Source organism: Helicoverpa armigera, chromosome 9 (genome assembly GCF_030705265.1).
Source record: "Helicoverpa armigera isolate CAAS_96S chromosome 9, ASM3070526v1, whole genome shotgun sequence".
Classification (NCBI taxonomy): Eukaryota; Metazoa; Arthropoda; class Insecta; order Lepidoptera; family Noctuidae; genus Helicoverpa; species Helicoverpa armigera.
Genome location: NC_087128.1, coordinates 7,802,104 through 7,819,942, shown reverse-complemented (window position 1 = coordinate 7,819,942; position 17,839 = coordinate 7,802,104). Strand labels below are relative to the sequence as shown.

General features: G+C 38.9%; 1 protein-coding gene across 1 annotated transcript in view; it reads right to left on the bottom strand.

Annotated features, from left to right (window-relative positions):
• The window catches only part of LOC110369899 (Ca(2+)/calmodulin-responsive adenylate cyclase), a 75,775-nt gene that overhangs the window by 5,477 nt on the left and 52,459 nt on the right, over nucleotides 1-17,839 (bottom strand). The window contains 10 exon segments of the mRNA XM_049839353.2: nucleotides 947-1,030; nucleotides 1,297-1,456; nucleotides 2,208-2,512; nucleotides 2,784-3,062; nucleotides 3,343-3,528; nucleotides 4,495-4,542; nucleotides 5,519-5,716; nucleotides 6,720-6,893; nucleotides 7,178-7,322; nucleotides 7,586-7,744. Of these exon segments, the coding sequence (XP_049695310.2) occupies nucleotides 947-1,030; nucleotides 1,297-1,456; nucleotides 2,208-2,512; nucleotides 2,784-3,062; nucleotides 3,343-3,528; nucleotides 4,495-4,542; nucleotides 5,519-5,716; nucleotides 6,720-6,893; nucleotides 7,178-7,322; nucleotides 7,586-7,744 (1,738 nt within the window).

Here is a 17,839-nt window from a genome sequence, read left to right as displayed (position 1 = left end):
AACGGTGCTGATTAGCTAGCGTCTTACAGTTTAGGGTGGTGACGGGAAATATACTGTTACTGTTACAGGCTTTTTATCGTCCCACTGCTGGGCACAGGCCTCCTCTCACACGGAGAAGGATTGAGCATTTATCGACGAGGCATTTATACTGTTGTATATTTCCCGTGGTTATTTCATGTATCAGTGATCCCGTGTTATATGCGAAAAATTTTATTTTTCTTCGCTTTAAATTTTAAGCCGTTTAGTAACTTAGCGAGACTATTGCTCAACTCAATAGTAATTGAGAGGCAGAGTCAGTATAAAGTTCACTTAAAAAAAAACTTATGTTCAGTGTTAGTCATAAATCATTATTATTATTTGTTTATTTGAATGGTTTGTTGAATTTGTTGCTTTTGATAAAACAAAAGATTCTGCTAATCTGGCGTACCCATTGGGCGAAGCGCTTTTCTGAATGTGTTAATGTATAATTGGATACAAGATGAAGATCACAGTATTTCGTCAACATCACACAAAAAAATCTGCCAACTGCATAAATTCTACAGGAAATGGAAAAATATACGGGAGGCCGCTCTAGCAAACAACTTGAGCTTAGCATAGTTTTCCATACGTTTGCTATGCTAATACATACACCGTCCACCTATGTTAGGGATCAAGTTGTTTACTTGATAAATATACATAGACTTGCTGATGTTAAAGCTATCGTGTATACAAGCAGTATTTACTTTGAATGAGCAAATTAATATTTAATTTATGTATTCTAACATAGACCAATAAAAGATTCTAATGATTATGTCATATGTTTTTAAATACATAAACATTTGAATAATTGAAATTGAAAGAGATTTCTTTAGAAATAAGCATAACCTTTTGTAACTTTTTTTCTTTTCTGTCGAGTTTTTATATCATCTGTGTACAAAAATCATAATTAAACTACGACAATAGTTACCATGTTCGTTCTAAACTGGTTGTCCAAGAAGTGTGTTGCCACATGCGCTGGTAATAGGTTGAACAGAATCCTTCGGTTTGACGCCTGAAAATAAAATAAATTCACTGATAAACATCCATCCTCAAACACAGTACATAACAGTTTTTTAAACCGGCGAAAGAGTATGTTATTTTGACGCATCATAGCTCCACAATGGCTCAAACGATTTCAATTTAGACAGTTTTTGTTGAATTTAAAATTTCATTTTTTTCTTATTGATGGAAACTTAGGATGGTTGACGAATTCATCAAAAACAGTCAAGTCATCCTGAAAATCTTCTTAAAATATGAATAAAGCAAGTCACTATCTACCTGCAAAGCATCCATATCCCTCTTCTCGTCCCTGGCCTGGGCTTGCCACAAGAAGTCGAGTCGTGCCGTCCACTCCGTCTGACGAGCATGTAGTAATACTGCTAGAGCTAATGCCACGGTCCATGCGCTTGCCACGTATGCTGAACCCACTGACCCTGGACTGAAACGACAGATAAAAAAAATTTTGAATTTATTTTAGACGATATGAATAAATAGGCTATTTATTTAATAATGAGTAATTAATTCAAAGTTAAGTTGCTGGGCACAGGCCTCCTCTCACAAGGAGAAGGATTGAGTGTTAATCAATCAATGAATTCAAAATAAATAACATAATAACATTTTATTGAATACTAGCTGTTTCCTTCTGTTACCCATGTCCCGTGGAAACTACTTCTTGTACTAGGATATAATGTACGTAGGTATAGTCTTTGATAGCCGGTGTCACATATCGGTACTGTAGTTTTGGAGCCTTTAGGATATAAATAAACAAACAAAGACTGATGACGTGATGCAAACGATAAAAAGCAATTAACAAGTATTTAAAATTATGCGTGTAATGAATTTTAATCTTGTATTATAAGTTTATAAGACGGCATGACATAATACTATGACTCATGTAGACACCTAACCTGTCTAATCCTACATAGACAGATCGAGTTTCATTAGCCGGTTCTAATCCTCTTTGTACCTGTAGGTTTTCTACCTTTATTAGTACTTTTGTACTGGCATACATAGTGCTTTTAACGAAAATTACTACAATATATTCTGCAGAAATAGAGCCGAGGCCGTTTGTTTTCTATTCTCTATTAATGTTGGAGGCAATTAGGCTGATTTACTTTTTGAGAACCACAAAGAAAATAATATTGTGCAATCAAAATTAGATATTAATATTTAGACTAAACTATACTTACTCAACCATCAAATCATAACAGTCGAACAGGGCCTTATGGAAGCCCAATATGACTCCCATATACCCAGCCGTCATCACAGACAGAAGTATACCCTTCACCAATATCGGTAGCCTCAAGAAGACTGCTACAACCAGCATACTGAGGCAACAGCCTAGGGTTATATATAGTGGGACGGGGCACGCTAAATGTTCCGTGTGGCTGGACCAGAGATGAGCGGCAACGTCGCCTCGCATTGTAAGCACTTCGTCCATGGTTGTGGTGTTGCCAGTTAGGTTTCTACATAGTTCTATGTGCTCGCATGTTACCTGTAACATGGAAGTTTGTGTTAATGCTGGAGTTTTGTCTAGTTGCTCTTGTTAAACGAACAGTGCAGTGAAAATATCGAAGGAGAAAAAAACTGTGCTGCCAAAAATTGCTAGTGTTCCTATAAGACAGTAGCATCACAGATCAGATACACAAAAATTAAATTCTTTCAATGGGAAAAAAAATAAATTAATTTTTGAACAGAATTTTTTTTCCCAAAAACAGTAATTATATACAAAATTTTACGTATCTAATCATACATATTACACTTACCACATTAACCTGTCCAACAGCATACCCCAGCACAATAGTAAAGGTTGTAATAGCATTCCTCAGTGTAAAAGGCCGGGACACATCGCAGGGTATAAGCCTGAGCCTTGCCGCTAAAGTCAGCGCCAGCACTGCAGCAGACCACGCGAAGGCCGTCACGAACAGTATGAGGAGTATGTAGGTTTGTGGTAGGATGGACGCTTGTAAGGCCCCGGCGGCTACTAAGGCACAGAGAGCAGCGGATAGGGATCCCGCCCAACCGCCGTCTGTTGATGCTCGGTACTGAAATGAATAAAATAGAGTTTTTATTTCTATGTCAAAATTGTGGCAGGAAAACGGATTTGAGTTATAGTGAAACCGTGAACAAATATAGCTAAATAGTTTCAAGGAGTATCTTGTTACATTCAAGATAAATCAGTTAATGTTCAACTATAGAACAATCCTAAAACAGTGAGTAGGCACTTTTGGAATGCCAAAATGACAATAGACTCTTTAGATGCAAACAGTACATGCACTGCACAAACACTGTACAATAAGTCATAGAAATTTAATATATGTTCACCTGAGCTTCCTTATCAGCATCCTTGAAGCAGAGCGTGAGTAGATGCACGTGCGTGGCCTTCTCGCGGTGCACGGAGCGCGCGTCTATGGCCTGCGCCAGGTATTTGTTCACGCGGTTCGTGGGCTGGTGGTACACAGACGAGTGGCGCTTTTTCAACGGACGCTTAAACTTCTCCGTCACTTTGTTCTGCAAAACCCACGACACATGTCAAAAATAATCCAATAAAATTGTAACACGAAGTTCTAACCACCGATTTATACAACGATCATAATGGAACATATCTATCTGGTCACACATCGATGAGGTAAGGTAAAGTTAAGGTACACTGAGACACAAGGGTATGGCCGAGGTCGGGGTACACAGGGGCCATGCCGACTCCATGCTTCACAATTTGGAATTTAGAACTGACCTTAGAATACAAAAGATCCGGAATCCAAAGCAGCATCACGTTATTAGAATAGTAATGAAATGACAGTACAAACAAAATATAGACAACGACAGATACTGATCACATTGGCAAGATTTCCATATAGATAGATAGAACTGATAGAAGGAATTTAGACTGTTCTGTAATTTATGTCTCATATGAATTTACTTTTTAAGACAGATCGACAGTAATAATCGAGACTTATAACTAAACACTTTCGTGTTTGATTATTTCGTAGAAAGAAAGTTAAGTAAGAGTAAAGTGATAGAAGAAAGCAGGAGAAATAATCAAGCACCAAATAAAATCAAAAAGTAAAACTATTAAGAGGGCGAATGACATGCAAGTTAGTCGACAGGCGGGGCTCATGCCATGCTCTAGTGCTCGAGGTGACTAGTCGGGGTAGCGAGTGAAACACAGTTCGGTGCATCCGGCTTTATTATCGAACATTCTATAAAACAATCTCAAGTATATAAACAGTTGACAATTTCGAAGTAAGAAACGGTGATAGTGAGTGGTCTGTGTGCTCACGTCGATATTAGTCGGCCCTTTTCCGTGTAATTGTATCACAGTGAATAGAAAGAGAATGTGTTCGCGGCAGGTGCGACCCACACACATTGCTTGTGGACAATGCGTACCTACAGTCAATCAAAGGGAGTTATAAACGTGTCGCCCGGTAAATAGTGGAAAACAATAATACACATGAACAACATTTTGTCTGCGCTTACTGTTTCAGCGGGTATTTGTTGTGGAACTAATGTCCAGGGTCGGAATATCTGAAAATAATGAGCAGACGCCTCATGTTAGTCGCTGGTGTATTTCAGTCTTCCACACAGTGTTTGGTTTGGAGCCGAAAATTTCAAAGAACTCTGTTTATGAACGCTGCTAAGTGTGGAAATATTTAATCAATTAGAATTTGAAATCAATTTAGTTCAATTTGTAACAGTATACAGGGAATAACAATGAGTGAACGCTTGAACAGACCAGCAACTAAATGAACATTCGGGAAACAGTTTGGAAAGTTGGAAGTTGTAACAACTTGTGCTCACAGGTACGTGTCGTACGTCTATCTATCTGTACTTGGCTGCTAGGTGGGTAGGGGACTAATTAATGATTGATTACTGTGTTTGTGTTTCTTGTGTTGTATAAAAGTAATAATGAAGTTGGCAGAAAACGAAAATCGCAAACGTAGTGTGAAGCATCTTTAAACATTCTTGAATTTCCTCGCAAAATTATTTCAGTAGAGCTCGTGAAAAAGCTTCAGTGCACACCTTAAATGTAATAAAGCATAGATTTAGTTCGAAAACCACCACTCAAACCAAACTAACTACTAGGAAACCATTAAGCGAGGTTATCATTCGACACACAGTAAATACGAAACGCATCGTCAATGCCATATCGATGCGTCTCGCGTATCAAGTTCTGAAGCGTAAAATCTGAGAAACGCGGGAGAAATAGCAGTATGGTTTCATTGTATACCTAAACTAGACCTACCAAAACCATACACTAGATCTTCCCAAAGATGCATGTGTGTGTATCTACCACACGCCGCAACATGACGATGACCACATTGTAGTCTTGTTTACATGTAACGGCGAGCGTACGCTTACTACGTATACGCACTATGCAAATAATCTGTGCTAGATTAGTTCAAACAATCGCAGAAATCGATGCAAAGTTCCCATTATAGTCGCAATAAAAAATAGCACAGGTCAAAAAAGAGGTGCGTAATTGCGTTTGTATAATATTAACATGTGCGGGGGTGTCGTCGACGGCGTGCGTGCGGAGGGCGTGGTGCTGCATGACGGCGTCGAACGTGTGGTGGTGGGGGGCGGAGGCGGCGGGGGGGGCGCGCATGGCGACTCTCACGTCTTCGGCCCGCAGCGCCGCCAGCCGCAGCGCCTCGGCCGAGCCCGGCTCCGCGTGCAGCGCGCGCCGCAGGTCCAGCACCTGCCGACACCGCGCGCTAGTACTCGGCTCGCACACCTCCAAGCTTAGCCGAAGCGAAGCCCGAATCGTACCACTACACCGGCGAGCGAGGGACCACCCGGCAGGGTAGGATCCAGCCTTTAAAAAACGTTGTGGATACAGCCGTCCGATATTCAGGCACATAGGCGGAGTACATGAAAAAGGGCGAAGTAGTAATATGGAAGAACATAGAGGAAGAGCATAGCGGGAATACAAAGGATGAATTTAGGAGAAGTATATAAGAGAATTACATGGGGGGAGAACATATACATAGGGAAAGTGCATAGTGGAGTAGATAAGAAGAAAGAAGTTTGACGTCACAAATATATTAGGGTTGTTGGCATGCATTGCCCACAAAGCCTACTACGGGAGATCCGCCACTGGCCCCCGACGCGACACCATCATACTAATGTGTTATTGTTTACTGAATCCCACCCTGGCAGGTTGCTACCGTCCCTCGCTCTTTATAAATAGGTAGGTACTTCAAAAACATTGAATTTACATTGACATTTGCACATTAATATCCAGGAGACACCAATATAATGACATTTATTTTTAGAAAAAAATATAAAAAAACAGTATTAAATAAAATGAAAGAAAGAGAACTTACCTTTGTCAGACGAGAGCAGATCACCGATACGAGAAAATACATCACTCGAGACAAACATTCTGAAGAGCGAGAATAAAGCCGTGGACATTGAACTCGTATTGTTTAGTCATGTCCATTGAAGTGCAAAATTTTCGCAAAATAGTTACAAGTGCAAACAGTAAAGATTTTAACGTTTCAAATAACGAGTAAAGTATTGGAAGAGTTCCTCTCGAACTTTGTGGATAAATACGAAAACCGGTGGCGTCCTTAGTGCCTTCCTGTCGTGTTCACGTGCTGGTATTTACAGGGCGCAAACGATTTCCGTGGCAAGTTTATTGGAGAGGAACTGTTCCGAGAAATGTATTGTTCGGTCTCGAGTTTGACATGGGGTGGTACCTTCCTAGCGGCGTTGGCCTTGAGCTCCTGAGGGGAGGCGGCCATGTTGGAGAAGGGCACGTCCACGTTGAACTTGATAGAGTGCAGCAGCTGCACCACCACGTTCGACACGTTCTTGAAAGAGAGCTTCCGACGAGACGCTGAGCCAAGGCCCACGCCAGCTGATAGACACATCTGTAATATTTTATTTTCGAATCACTGTATATAAAAGGTAGGTACGTACCTACTGTTAAATAGATTAATTACCTCATTGAAACATTTTACAAATATTTATATTACAAGTTTATCCTGTATGCCAAAACGATAGATTAAGAGCCATTTTCTCATTATTTACAATTTATCACAAATCTCATTACATCCAAGCCTGAAACTAAGTAAAAAAATTATCAAATAGACGTAAGAATCCCTATGAATTTCCGAGAAACTTGTCGAGGATTTTATACAGTATTTAGACGTACTTTTCTCCGTCTTGGCGGCGGAATGATGAAGTAAGTCTGCACGGAATGGTCCCGAAGGTACGCGTTCCGACTGCCGCCGTGACCCGGCTCCACTTCGTAAGCGCCACCGAGGCACTCGAGCGTCGCTTGCGTTATGTGCACACGCCTGAAAGGGAATCGACATATTGTACCATAGTGCACCGACTAGAAAATCTTTACGGATAAAATTGAGGTCGACTTTTAGTTCAAGGAGTTATGTTGTCATATAAGGCTGATTCAAAGATGACGAAGCTCGTTGACTCATAAGAAAGCAAAATGCATGAGTTGAATCAATAATTATGCAAAAATGTGAATGCTGTGGTTCGGCCTAATACCTGGTAAGAATCATGACATTTTGCCTTATTCAGTCTATTCGACATGCGTACTCACCCTGGTTCGCCGCCAGCCTCCATATTATTCGCCAGCGTGACGTCATTGGACCATACATCGTACTGCCACTTGCGAAGACCCAGAACACCACATAGCACCCGCCCTGTGTGGATGCCCACGCGCATGTTCAGTTGGACATCCGTCGCTTCCACAACAGACCTAAGGAGAGAAAGAAGTCATGGTGAATTCTTATATATTATTCGAAGTATTTATATGGATTAGGGATTTATATTCCTCAATTTACAATGCAGGGTTCAAACGTATGAACTAATAATGTACGGCTGCGAAAATAATTCTAGAACCTAGACTTTAATTCTCAAAAATGGAGTCTATTTTACTACGTATTTACTCCGAAAACCCAGATTAAATCAGGCGTGATTCAGAGTAGAACAGATTTGTAAAGTTAGCGAATTCCTGGAGGTGAATAGTAGCACTGGTAATTTTTATGCTAGACAAGTCAGAGCGCGCTATAAACTGGAGTCATAAAATCGAATTGTATATGCTTCATTATTTTCAGAAAGTAATTTCAGTTTCATTGAACGCCAATACAATACAATTTCTGAGTGCGCGTAGAGACGGTTCAAATTGTTTTTAGTATTATACTTTACTACTTTCACCGGATGATTCAGCAATTAACAGCTTTTAAAATCAAGTTTGCAAAAAAATACGAAACAACATGGAACAACCTTCCAGCAATGAAATGTAGTTTCAAACTTTTTATTTTCAATAAGTACTCAGCAAACTGGGTTCAGCGTTTACAGAACGAGGGACCCAGGTATTTTCGCATCTTTAATATGAATATCACTACTGTATGAGAAATTACCAAGAACTATTCGATAAATCTAGATTTGCAATTTGAATAAGTGTTTAGTAAAAACCATAAATAACATTTTTGTTTTAAGCTTCTTGCACTTTTGTTATCTCAACACGTCGTATATTATATTGTTATATCCAATGTTATCATAAAAACTGAAACTGAAGCTGTATATAAGCTCGAGGGTTCTACATGCAAATACCTACATTTAAAAGTGTGGTTATAGTTCTAATCTGTTTTTTAAACACATAGAAAACATCTTTTGGTGTTTCTTCACAACAGAGGTTAGTATCTATTTTTCTACAAAATCCTAGATGGAAACCTACAGTTCCTAACGTCTGATTAAACTTTTATGTGACAGAAGCAGACACAATTGATTTGCAATTATTTTCATAATACTAACTAGGTACATACGAACATATTTTACAAAATATAGCTTAAATTCAAGATCCTTGTCTATTTCCCACAGCTAAGCTTCGTTTCATTCCTAATAAGTGCTTGAGGAAACACATATTTTGGTTGTGAGTATGCAGGAAAGCAAGTCGTAATTCTAGAAATTACACAGTTCGGCGTTCGCAAAGGAACTCTAAAACAGTCCATAAATCAAGTGAACGGTGGAAATCGTTGCTAAAGTGGAATTATTTACTCGCGAAATAAATCTCTTGAAAACACTTGGGTTGTAACTCTTTCACGTTGAATAGACAACGTAAGTAGAAGACGAATGGCAATAAACTTGGCAGCGGTGCGCACGCGCCGACTGCTATACACTACCTATGTAATAGTTCGTAACATGTGTATATGTAGTACTACAGTGTTGCAAATAAAAATGTCCAGATGTAAACACAAACTGTCGGATACGAATTGCTGAAATAAGTTTATTTTACTTCACACAGAAATTCCTGAACGCTTTTTTTATTGAACTAGCTGTTGCCCGCAACTTCGTCTGCGTGGGCAATATAGAATAGTCAAAATACTACTTATCCCGTAGGGGCATTCTTTCACGTGACAGTATAATTAGGATTAGCACTTAGCAGTCGCATAGATTCATTGATCAAGGTTGTGTTGATGTGACCATTTATCTAAACAAAAGAAGTAAAGTTTGTGACGTTGTGAATATCACTGGATCTAGTCAGCCAATTTGGAAAATTATTACGTATGGTGCGTAAGTAATTTTCACAGGAAACAGCTATAATCTATGTATATGTTATGGACCATGTGATTAATTCGGGCATTATTTATAATGCCCGAGCATTATGAATAATGTCTAGCTTTATCGGGCCAAGTGATTAATAACTATCTTAACTTCATTATTTATCACATGGCACGGGCATTATTATTTTGCTACATGATAGTTGGGCAATTTGATAATAAAGCTATATTTTATGCGGTGCGAGGGTGGCAGTTGTTCTAATAAATAAATCCTGTTACTTGCTACATATTTTATCATTATTGTTTTAAATTATATATTCTATTTTAATGGGAAATTATAAGTCTAGCCAGAAAATTATTAATTGGACAATTGTCATCTAATTTACTAACTCGGCCTCGTTTTTCTTGATCTCATTTTTCTTGGCTCGTTTTTTTATGGTAGAATTTAATTTGGATTCAAAACATTGTATTAAAAACTGAGCTTAGTGACGAAAACGAATCGCTGCAAAACCGACTCCACGTAGTCTTGTCTGCCCTACCCCTAGAGTGCAATTCAAAATCGCGTAGGCACGGAGGGTTATATTTAGTTTATTTTAAGTTAAATGTCAATAACAATAAAAAAAATGAAATTAAATATGTTTGTATTACTTTGCCCAAAAGGTCACGGGTAATATGTATAGTGCCCGGTCAATTTGATTGTTTGAATAATTATTATCAAATTGCACTCTCATATTGGGCATTATTCATAATGACCGGGCATTATGTATAGTGCCCAATTTATCACTTGGTCCATAACATATATATGCTTTGAGTCTGACAAAGCTGTCATTTGTACATTTTCTGCAGCTGCTGCGACTAATCAGAAGCCAGAAAGTCTTGTGTAGTTGACTGGATTGAAGATAGGTAGATAGGTAGTCGCTCCAAGCAAAATATTGGTACTCAAACAGATTCGGTGACTGGAAGCCAACACCAACATAGTTGGGGAATAGCTGGATGGATGATAAAATGAGTCATCATCATCAGCAGGCGCATAGGGTAGGATAGTTTCACTACTGGGGAGAAACACTTGTATGACGGGGATTTTCTGTGCACTTACCTACTCACTATGGTGAGGCTGACCCCACATTAGGCGTGCGTGATCCTCGGGCGTGTGAGTAGCGCGGGCGTCGCGAGCGCGCTGCGTGAACGTCGCGTTTTGCTGCCCTGCGGCATTTGTGAAGAGTGCAAGCGACGCGCTCGCGGCGAGTACGCGGCGCTCGAGTTGCGTTCTTACCCCTTCGCCCGCTATCCCCGCCGCCCGCTAAACGCCTTAGCAGTTAAACGTCAAGGAGAGCGGCGCGTGCGCGCCGCGAGCGCGCTGCAAATGCCGCAGGGCAGCAAAACGCGACCCTCACGCAGCGCGCTCGCGACGCACGCGCGGCGCCCGCGCTACTCACACGCCCGAGGATCGCGCACGCCTAATGTGGTGGCCTAAGCCGGGACTCCACCGAAATGTTTGCATTAGTTCACGAATGGGCAAAATATACGTATCTGTGAGAGTCCACTTCATGTGTTCGTACTTGAAACCTGCAATTTTGCCAAGATTTTCAAAATGTACGCTCGCAATTTGTCATTTCTTGGTGGAGCCAGCAAATTAAAAGAAACATAAGTGTTGTATACTGTGCGTCACTACCGCACACCGGGAAAATTTCGCTCTTGCGGAGGACGTTTATATACCATATTTTGTGTCACACGTAAACAGGACGACAGTAAGTATCCACCGAAACACTTTCAAAGATCTGATGAACAAACAAATCAGACCTGACTTGGTCACCTGGGGCCAATCAGAGCTCTATGAAGCGATCATACGGTTTGGCCTCATTCAACCTCATTCAACGATGAATGTAATTCTGATGGTACTATTAAGAACACTTGCTTAGCGCAGAAGCTGACGTTGGCAGGTCAAGTCTTTTGACTTCTCGAATAGGATACCATTCGTTTTTGTGCAATGCACACCTGCAATGCATTCTGGATTAAGATAGGATATAGGTGGATAGGATTTGCAACAGAGAACAATTCTGTCTTTGTGATTAAATGACAACAAACGTAGTTTTATATAAAAGGTGTTTTTTTAGACTTGGCTCGGGTCTTACCGAGACTGTTCGTAATCGTGAACAGTGTATTTGCGATCAGAAGTTGAAAGTAAGCATGTCTCTGGTATGCGGCGCGTAATTTGTACGTTTTCAGACGCATAAAGCATTTTACGTGTGTATGGTATTAAATCGAGAAAGCTCCCATTTCTTATCTGCACTTTGTATCTGGGCTTGTTTTTAAAGCTACAGAATCCTACACTACCTACCTCACGCTTAGCAGCGCTTGCGAGAGATAGATCCTCATTTCTTCTAGGTTAATCCTAGAAGAAGTTTACATATTTTGCATCAAAAAAAAAATAATTGAGGTCTACTTAATACTACTCACTCAAAGTAATTTGTTTTAAGGCTACCACATTAGTGGAAGATAAGCTAAACTATGTTTATGAAAGAATCCTGATATGAACTCCATCTGTAACTTTAAATGATAATTAATTGTTCTACTAAAGTCATCATTTTTGACATAATGTTCAAAAAATAATTGAGATGGCACCGTTTTAAATTTGGCTGAGAACTATTAATTTTCCTTTCATCAAAGTAATAATTATAGTTGGATTTTGATGTGGCACGGCAAACTGACTAACACTATTAAAATGTCTATCGAAAAATTACACTACGTGTTAAAATATGGTGAATTACGGAAAATACACAACTCCATCTGTTGAAATAATAATCCTCTATGAAGAATGTATGGTAATATTGTCATTTACCACCTCTCTCCTCGCTGTATTTTATTTACCACAGATGGAGCTACTTTAACCTTGGCTAAACAAAATTTTCATTTTTTTTTCTTCCGTAGTTACTTATAAAGGTGTTATTTTCTGTGTAAAGATTAATAATAGGCCGATCAACTAATATAAGTACAACATTCAAATGTACAGTTTTGACAAATAGATTGCGTGTCGTAATATTTTACATCTTGAATTCACAAAATTAATCATATCTTTTGATAGAGTGAATCGATTTCGATGAAACAAAAACTAAGTAATACCCCAAGATACGTAGAATTTTTGTATATAAGCATGGTCTGCATTTAATTCGTAGATTTTACGTGAATCCCGAACGAACAAACAGATAAACAGATAAACAGACAAACAGACAAACAGACAAAAATGACAAAAATGATGGAAATGGGTTCTGTTAGTTATCTTTTAACATGCTGGCTATTTTTTTTGTAAATTTCTTCAATGTACAAAAATTACTTTTCTACAGATTTATTATATGTATAGATTTACATTTCCCGTTCTCACGTGTACCTATAGTTTGCTGATCTATATTTTCAATGCTTGAAAAATACATAGACGTAAGCAAAAGCCACAGAATAATAGAATATTGTTTAAACGGAATGTTGTAATTTATTCACACGATTGAAGTAGAAATGAATGTTCAACAAGTGATATTAATTTAATTTAAACATAGTTACTTGGAGTGTTGTGGCTTGAAGAGACATTTGTTCACATCAAGAACCATTGATTTATTACTGTCTGTAGAACATTAGGTGTAGTAGTCGCGCTTATCCAATATAGTTCATGAACAATGACGAACTTCAAATACAGCGACGTGGGCGTATTTAGTATTTATTTACGACCGTAATAACGTAGTTTGCAAAATTAGTTCTGTAATTTTAAATCACTCGGACAAGTTAATCACGCAATTATTTCCAAACATTTACATTAAAAAGTGTATACTTTTCTGTAGTTATTCCGACTTAATGGATACTTTATTAAGCGACTTTGTGAAACTCGAGTCGAGTGTTCTGTGCGGGGTTTCTGTAATGAGACGAATTCTCGTTTACAGCGCACAAAATCTCCGTAATTTTCCCAGATTAAATTTTAAATGTTCCAAAAAGCTACGGATTAAATTAAACGAGATTATTAAGTTACTGTAATGGTAGTAGTCATTCAGTACGACGCAAATTAAAAGGCAGATATTTATTTTTATTCGTTTTCATAAATGATTTAATGTCGCCCTGAACTAAGAACTGTATTGTTTTAATTCTGGCCCACAACCACACGTAACAAACAAGTAATGAAAGTAGATATGTATAGTTCTATCACCCTGAAACTACCGCGGCCATAGTTTCAGCAAATGAACCATAACTGCAAAATTATGGCCAGTTTTATGATTTCCTTGCAGAATAATAACTTCAGTTGATTTTACAGAAATGGTTTTTATCGGTGACAAATCGACCTTATATTACCGCATTTTAACAGTCCAATTAGTTCGCAGTAATTTGCAATTATGATTCCACGAAGGCCGTCAATTAATTCCTACCACTTGTTGACCAACTCTTTTGTAAATACTTAAATAAATAAAATTCGTGTAACATTTTAAGCGAATAAGCGCAATTTACGTAAGCTAATAAAGCGACCGCGTCAAGCAGACAACGACAGCAGTCTCATATTTTTTCATTAGTTTTCGCCGAGCGGACACCAAATTAAGTCTTAGAGTGGCTTCATTTTTTTCCAAACTGTAAAATATAATGTTATTTTAGAAAAACGTATCACGTTACCAGGTACGTTGGCGATTTTCCTATAGTTTGTGCACGCTATCATTAATCATACTGAAAACGTAAGTAAAGTTACGTAGAATGAAAAGCGCGAGCCAAGACTGAAGTAAATCTTCATTCGTCAATCAGTCGCATGAAATATACACGAGCGGGGTGAAACGGCAAATTAATTAGCTATTAGTTGGATTAGTTGAGAAGTGGGTCAACAAGCGAGTTATCCAACAAGATAGTCTGGATTCATTCCGCAGTCGCCTGTCAATAGCAGTAATGAGTTACGCGCGGAAGGAAAATACATTTATACAAAACATTTTATTCCGTTTCAGAGGTTCCCACCCGCATTCAAACGCTTGCCATTGATGTTTTGAATAGAAGATATCTCTCAGTATTATTGATTGCACAGTAAATTAAGTATGTACATATTATATTAAACTAGCTTCTGCCCGCGACTTCGTACGCGGATCCTGGCCCTTATGCCAGCGACTGCGGGGTCAGCAAAATTAAAGATCTGGATCGTCTGATGTTGAATTTAAAGGGCCCGTTGACGGGAAAACAACAGAATACGCAAAATCATTCGAAACGCTCCATAGATTTAACTTTTGTACGTCAACGGCAAAAGCACAGCAGTCTAAACAAAACTCTAAGAACTAAAGCGCAATAGGCGTGATCATAGGGATAAAAGTAGTGATTCTAATTAGTCCGCATTTAAGTGGTTTTTCTGAACGGACCCTTAAATAACAAAGTAGTGGTGACCTAGTGTTTAGAGAACCAATCTCTCAAGTATGAGTGTGTGACTGCGATTCCAGGTCTGGCAAGTACTCGCCAATGCAACTTTTCTTAGTTCGTATGTACTTTCTAAGAATATTTTGGCCACCAATGACCGGTTTTGAAACCAATGACTGTGTTTCGGATGGCACGTAAAACTGTAGGTCCCGGCTGTCATTGAACATCCTTGGCAGTCGTTACGGGTAGTCAGACACCAGTCTAACCAAGGGGTATCGGGTTGCCCGGATAACTGGGTTGAGGAGGTCAGATAGGCAGTCGCTTCTTGTAAAGCACTGGTACTCAGCTGAATCCGGTTAGACTGGAAGCCGACCCCAACATAGTTGGGAAAAAGGCTCGGAGGATGATGATACCTGATTAATTAAAATCTAGCTGACTGCCCCCTCGTCCCCCGCGGTACTGAGTAGGCTACCCTGTCACGAAGATAAATGGAAAAGAATACAACACTCAAATAGCATTAAAACTCGAACATTCATTCTATAAAGTTTTGTAGTAAAAGAGTAGAATTGACGATGATATACCATCACCATTGAAAGCCTGTCCTAAATTATTACCGCCTTCACCGCTTGGAGGTACTTGCAGCTTATTATATCATTATACAGTGAAATTAGAGATAGCTTTCATTTCCACATCAGTTGTTTCTGATCTTCGATTCTCATAAGTCAACAGAAAATATACATCCGATCGAACAACTTTTGCTAAAACGTCATTTCAAGTGTAGTAGGGCACCTGGAGTTCAACTTCAGATGTTTTAGATCTTCGATTTTTGTAAGTCAACAGAGAGTGCTCATCAGATTGAACAACTTTTGCTAAAACGGTATTCCTATGTATGCTATCGTGTAGCTGGGCTCTTGAAGTTCCTCATCAGGTGTTCCAGATCTTCGATTTTTATATGTCAATAGAGAGTGCTTATTAGATTGAACAACTTTTGCTAAAACGTCATACCTTTATATGCTATAGTCTAGCTGGGCTTCTGGAGTTCTACATCAGGTGTTTTACATCTTCAATTTGTATAAGTCAACAGAGAGTGCTTATCAGATTGAACAACTTTTGCTAAAATGTCATACCCGTATATGCTACAGAGTAGCTGGGCTCTTGGGGTTCCACATCAGGTGTTTTAGATCTTCATTTTTTATAAGTCAGCAGAGAGTGCTTATCAGATAGAACAACTTTTGCTAAAACGTCATACCCGTATATGCTACAGAGTAGCTGGGCTCTTGGGGTTCCACACCAGGTGTTTAAGATCTTCATTTTTTATAAGTCAACAGAGAGTGCTTATCAGATTGAACAACTTTTGCTAAAACGTCATACCCGTATATGCTACAGTGTAGCTGGGCTCTTGGGGTTCCACATCAGGTGTTCCGGATCTTCAAATTTATTCTCTCAACCGAAAATGCTCATCACGTGGAACAATTTTTGCCATGGCACCATTTTTGTATCTCTTATAGTTTTGCTGATCTGTTGCAGTTCTGCACCAGGTCTTCAAGTTTCGAAGATAAATTATAGCCTATATGTTGCCCCGACTTTATACCGATACAACAAAAAAAAATCATTGAAATCCGTCCAGTAGTTCCGAAGATTAGCGTGTACAAACAAACAGACATACAGACATACAGACATACAGACATACAGACATACAGACATGCAGACATACAGACAAAATTTTTTTTTTGGATTTGTGCTCCATTACTGTTTCTAAACCCCACCCAATTATTATTTTTTTAATATATTCAATGTACAGACACAGTTTTTTTACAGATTTATTATATGTATAGATAGATAACGGTCCATGGATCAAAACAATATTTGGGTGTAAATGTAGAAATTCAACTTATCCAGTCATCCGCTATTCCGCAATACAGCATTGGTTTTAGTGCAAACATTGCTCCAGCGCCAAGATTCAGACGAACCCTACTAATGTTGCCATTTGTCAAAAAGCAATAAACTTTGACAAGTAGCAGAAGTATTAGTTCACGCCTCGACTGGCGCATCAATTTGTTGAACTAAAACATTTTTGCGAGTAAAGCATGGCTTAACAATGTTTATTATAACAGTTCGCAACAGTTTATTTGAGTTGAACATGAACTCCCAGAAGTACGCTGATGTTACAAGGCAAATTGAATTGTAATCCGAGCGCAGCGGCGTAGGCAGATGAGAAGTTAATCCGAGGACGCCTAACGCAATTATGATATGTTAATTTTCCTTTGTTATTGCGGCGCCCCATCGCTAATGGCGTTACGAAATGTTTGCCCAATACTATCGATAGCAGCTACTGGAGTTTCTTTGTTTTGTGGAAGATGTCTCGTCATTATTGCTTGTTCCTGTTTTCCTTATTTCGCCCTCCACAGGCCAGAACGACAGTGGGCTGAGGGAGACACATGTCAGTATCTCGGACACATGTAGGTACATCCCCTGAATACAAAATTACCCGGACTGTGGTGGAAGTTCGGGAACAGTCCTTGTTTGTTCGAACCCCCTCGAGTACACTCCTAGTTTGGGGCAACGACCGAGCGACAGCGAACGTTTATAGTTTACCATAAAACAAAAACTAGTTTTTGCTGTTTTTATATTATTTGCCATAATGTCGGCATGCTTCCTTGTATGAATAATGTTTATATTCATAAAAGCCTTTTTAGTAGTCTTTACAAACATAACATAAGCGCTGAAAAACTTATTATTGAAGACATCTGAGATGAAGATAAATTATTTTTAACCCTTTAATTAAATTCTGAGCCTGATGTAATCATACAATCTTACTTGCATACGTAAATAAGTCTAAAATTACCAGAGCTATAGTCTGTTTTTTAATCTCGTAGACTAAATTGACACTTGCAAAATGTCAAACTTTCTAATAATTTTGCTAGCTCTGTGGT